The sequence below is a fragment of the Bison bison genome, unplaced genomic scaffold, assembly GCF_000754665.1.
Source record: "Bison bison bison isolate TAMUID 2011002044 unplaced genomic scaffold, Bison_UMD1.0 scf7180017864487, whole genome shotgun sequence".
Classification (NCBI taxonomy): Eukaryota; Metazoa; Chordata; class Mammalia; order Artiodactyla; family Bovidae; genus Bison; species Bison bison.
Window position 1 is genome coordinate 207983 of NW_011495047.1, and position 4648 is coordinate 212630.

At 58.9% G+C, this 4648-nt stretch overlaps 1 protein-coding gene across 1 annotated transcript in view; it reads left to right on the forward strand.

Moving 5' to 3' along the window:
- The window catches only part of TRAM2 (translocation associated membrane protein 2), a 46139-nt gene extending 41516 nt beyond the window's left edge, over positions 1 to 4623 (forward strand). Inside the window, exon 13 of the mRNA XM_010863224.1 lies at positions 147 to 4623. Coding sequence (XP_010861526.1) covers positions 147 to 220 — 74 coding nt within the window. The 3' untranslated portion in view covers positions 221 to 4623. The remainder of the gene's footprint in view (positions 1 to 146) is intronic.
- The last annotated feature ends 25 nt before the right edge of the window (positions 4624 to 4648 follow it).

Genomic DNA, 4648 nt, shown 5'->3' on the forward strand with positions numbered 1-4648 from the left:
GGGGCTGCAGCCTGGGTCCCCTCGGCTTGTCCCGTGGAGAGCACAGGGCTGCCAGGCCTCCCCCCACCCCTCCGCTCCCACCCCTACCCGCCGCCTCCCGCCTCAGACGCAACAGAAACACCACGTCCGTCTCCTTTTATTCCCAGGTTACCACGAAAATGGGGTGGTGAAAGCCGAGAATGGAACCTCCACAAGGACTAAGAAACTGAAGTCTCCTTAAGGCCAAAGTGCTGAGAACAGCAATCCTCTCGTGGGGCCAGCAGGGAGCGCCCCCACCCGCCTTCCTGCTCCAGGCGCCCCGCCTCAAACAGCACAATCCCGTCTTCACACAGGGCCTTTTCCTCTTTCTTACGTCTCAGCTGTCTCCTCTTCTTCCTCCATGAACCGTTCTCAATAAAACCAAAAATCTCCCTCTTTCCCTTCCTCAGACCGCCGCACCTCCTCACCTCTGTCCTGGGTGGGGTTTGCTAGAAGCCCAGGCTCTCTCACGGTTCCTTTTCTGTTGGCCTCCTCTTTCTCTTCTTTCATGGCTTGTTTCTCTTTCTACTCGTTAGTGTACCTTATCGTGCAATTTCTCCGTGTCTGATTTTTTACAACGAGAGGAGGCTAAGCCTGCAGTGCTGGCCATCTAACACCCAGTCCCTGGGACTTGAGTGGGCCGCCCCGTGCCATGGAGCCTCCACCAAGCCGGCAGTGGCCCCTCGGTGATCTCTATGCGGATGGGCAGCAGGAGGAGAGACCGGCTCTCTCGGATCATCATCTCCTAGGTGCTGATGAACTGACGAGATGTATGATTCCAGTTCTGCACGTGCCATCTTGAGCACCACCCCGCCTCCCCCGTCCCGGGGGCCCTTTCTAGTCCTAAGTGCCAAGGCGTTTGGCTTTGGGACGTGACAACTCGTTCCAGAAGGATGGTGGTGACTGAATGGGGTCCCGTGGCTGGTCATGCATCGGCAGCCACCCCTGCTCTCTGTCGGGGACCTGCTAGAGGAGGACGAGTCATCCCACTCTACAGCAAGAGCAAAGTAACCGGCGCGGTGGGCACCTCCAGGGAGGTAACGCGGCAGAAATGACGGCGTCGACCTGGCCTTCGGTAGCACGTCCAGCTGCACTGCGCTTCCCATCTTTCACCAGCAACCAAACCAAACAGCAGTTAACAAACCAGCCCAGCGGGGGACACGCCGGTTCTAAACCCAGCAGCCCTGCCTGTTGGGGGCTGGCCTTGCCCCTGACTTCATCTCTCTCGCTGCAGGAACACTGAGCTCCCCGGTGACCCCTGGTGCCCCATCGAGGGTCACCTAGGCCCCTCACCTGCGAGCCTCACTTGCTGACTGTCCTATGGAGTTGTCGTTGTCTGCTGCTGTTTGCTGAGCACGCCCACAGCATTTTAGACGGTATAAACCCAGGCTGACTCAGAATCGCTTTGCTGGTTAGGAGGGCAGACCCAGCCTTGTTGACGGGAGTCTTTTTGCACCTTCCCCCCACATGTTCCCCCCCAACCCCCCAAAGACAAGGCTTCCAGGCCTCACAGTGCCTTGTGAGGACTCCAGCAGGGAGCGAGGCTCTCAGGAGGAGACCTGAGTGCCGTGTGGAGCTGGTGGGAGCAGGCATGTTCGTGCCATTTGAGGGGCTGCTCTTCTCCCTGACACCAGAATAGAAAGTAAACCTTGAGTTATTACCCAGCATGGGGGAAATGGGTCTCTTCATCAAGGCAGCTTCCTTCTCCAGGTCACTTGCCCCAGAGAAAAGTTTTAATCTCCCAGTGCCTGGGATTTGCTTCCTGACAGCCTGGTAGACCCTCGCCTCTCTGCTCAGGATGAGGCCCTGGAGAGGGGAAGGGGTTCTCTTGATTACCATTAGGAGAGGGACAATGCTTGTGAAAACGCGAATTTCTCCCATCTTCTCCTTCCCTGACACTTACCTGGGCTGCAAGGGAGAATGTTGGTGAAAGGGTGGCTTGTACCAACTGAGCGGATCCAGTCTAGAACGCCCTCAGCCGTTCAAATAGTCCCCCTCCCCGCTCGTGGCTGTAGCCAAGTTTCTGCTCCTGCTTGCCTGGGGATGCTGTGTATGTAGCCCAGGTCAGCCTGCAGCCTCCTCAGCCTGCCCACTGGCCTCACGCCCGGCCCAGTCCTCTCTAGGTGTCCTTGGCCTTGGCAGTGCTCCCTGGAGGCCACCCCCCATGCTGGGGAGCCCTGCAGCGTCATGCCTTCTCCCTGGGCCGGGGAGGAGGGAGCCGCAGCTGGGGCCCTGCCCAGAGCAGCGTCCCTTCTCAGGTACCAAGGTGATCACTGACAGAACACAGGTGTTTGGTGTGCCCTTGGTCTCCGCGGTACCGTGTGCCTCACGGTGGTACCACCAGCCTGGGCCCGGGCCGACTCTCACTGCATCCTAAACAATGGGGTCGGTTCCCCGATGAGAGTTGGGGAAATGTTCCCCACCGTGTGAAGCCCCTGAGAACATTACGGGAGGCTAGTGTCCCACCCGCCAGCTTCAGGAGTGATTTGAGGGGAGGCTGAGAGGGTAACTGTGGGTGCCTGTCACCCCAGGCATGCCTGGCAAATTTGCTTCAGAGCAGAGCCAAGCCTGTGGCAGGTTGGCTCACTGTGTGTGACCAGGGGCCGAAAAATCTCAGTTCCGCTTGGTCTTGAGAACTTGGGCTGCCTTGTCTTGGTTTGGCCATTCTGGCTCTGTTCTTCAGTCTCACATCCTCTGTGATGGCCCGGCCAGACGCCCCCAAGTTTGAGAGGCTGCCTAGCACCATCTGCCAGGAGCCGAGCAGACACTTATCTACCTCAGCAGCCCCACCCCACCCCATCATCACCGGCTGGCACACGTGGGGGCATCTGGTAGCATGGGAGAGGAGGCCCTGGGGTGGCGATCCTAACCCTCCCTGGAGGCTCTGTGATGGGAAGTTGTCTCGCTCCGGGTTCTGATAACTGCGTATTATTCCTTGGTTATAGGTGCCCCTTCTGAAGGCAGGGCAGTTCTGGGGGACCCAGGAGCAGGCCGAGCTGGGCCTGGTCAGTCCTAGTCCTGCACGTGTCTCTGCAGACCTGCGTCCTTTCCCAACGAGGGCCTCTCCCATTTCTGTCCCAAGCGGAGCTACCACACTTCAGAAACCAGACTAGATCCCTGCCCTGGCCCCCTCTGCAGAGGGTGCTGTTGACTGGAAAGCCCTGGAGCTGGGCCGGGTGTTCCGGGACGCGCGCGGCTGGGTTTGCTTTGGGGACCTTTTTTCTTGTCACCTTTGACTTTCCTCGGTGCTGAGGAGAAGGTAGGGGCAGGGTGTGCACCCCCCTCCCGGGTTCAAGTTCAAAGTGGCTGCTCCTTGCAGCCTTTTGGGTTCTTTCCTGGGCTTCGGCCTCCCTGTCGGTCTGTCCTAGGCTGGGGGGCCAAGGGGGCGGGGAGGTCTGCATGTGACTCGCACCTGCAGGGGCCCCTGTGTCCCAGTGAACAGACCCCCTCTCCTGAGGGTCAGGGCGTGACCCCGTGGAGAGTGGCTTGGGAGTCAGGGCCGCCAAGTGGTCTCTCTCTCTCCACACTGCCATCTTAGCTCGCAGCCCTCTCCTCAGGAGGGCTTAGGCACGAATGCACAACTGGGCTGTTGACAGATCACTTGGGACCTAAGTCGAGTCTCTCCCCGGGTATGGCTGCCTCAGGGAGGAGCCTTCACCAACTTCTCTCTCTCTCAGTTCTTGCGTGAGTAGTAATTCCTTTCAGAAGGCTGTGAAAGACCACGGTTCCCCCAGCCGCCTCCCTTACCAGCTCGCTGTCTTTTATGGAGGTCCCCAGAAAGCATGGGGACGCTGGCTCTGCGAGGCCTCTTTGTGCCCTGAGCTGATCCTGTATCTTTTTGTCAGAAGTGCCTTCCTTACCGGGGTCTCCTGGCCTCCACCTGCACCGTGTGGCCAGCCCCCGGCCCCAGTAGGGCTCCGTGGAAAAGGGACACGGACTGTGACGGTTTCCCCTCATTCGTCTTAGCCTCACCCCCACCCGTTGTCAGGACCTGGTGGTTTCCAGTTCCTCCTCGAGTCCAGGTGCTTGTGAGGGCCCCTCTGCGGGCAGCTGCCCATCAGGGAAGCTTGGGGCTCCCTGGGCACCAGGCCGCCATGCCTCTGGCTCATGCGCTGACCCCTGCTCATCCAGCTCCCCCGACGTGTAGAAGAAAAGGTATCCTCATAGCAGCCTCTTCTCATCTGTTCTGTTTCCCATTCGACCCAAAGTTTATGCAGGAAGGTGTTTACTCTTACTTCCGGTCACAAGTGTTACTCACAGATGCCCGTCTGACGTGGGTCCTGCTGGGCTGTGGCAGACGCCCCCTCCGTGCAGTGTTACCTTGTTGAGCATCAGCTCCCCCTCGCCCGCCCCTTCCCGCCACCTCCTCACTCTTCCGGGTTGTGCAATAACTCTCCCGGCCAGTGGTCTTTCCCACAGGCCGTCTGTCCCTCCCAGTGCTCGGCCACTGGGGCAGGACGGGACCCACGGGAGGGTGGTCGTCATCCCCACAGAAGAAACGGTAGCCACGCTCCCTCTTTGTCGTTCTCGTGACCTTGGTGGCATTCTAGTGGAACATTATAGCATCGTCTTAGAAGTCCCTGTATTTTTTAAACTGTTTAAAAAGGAAAAAAAAAAAAAAACCATCACC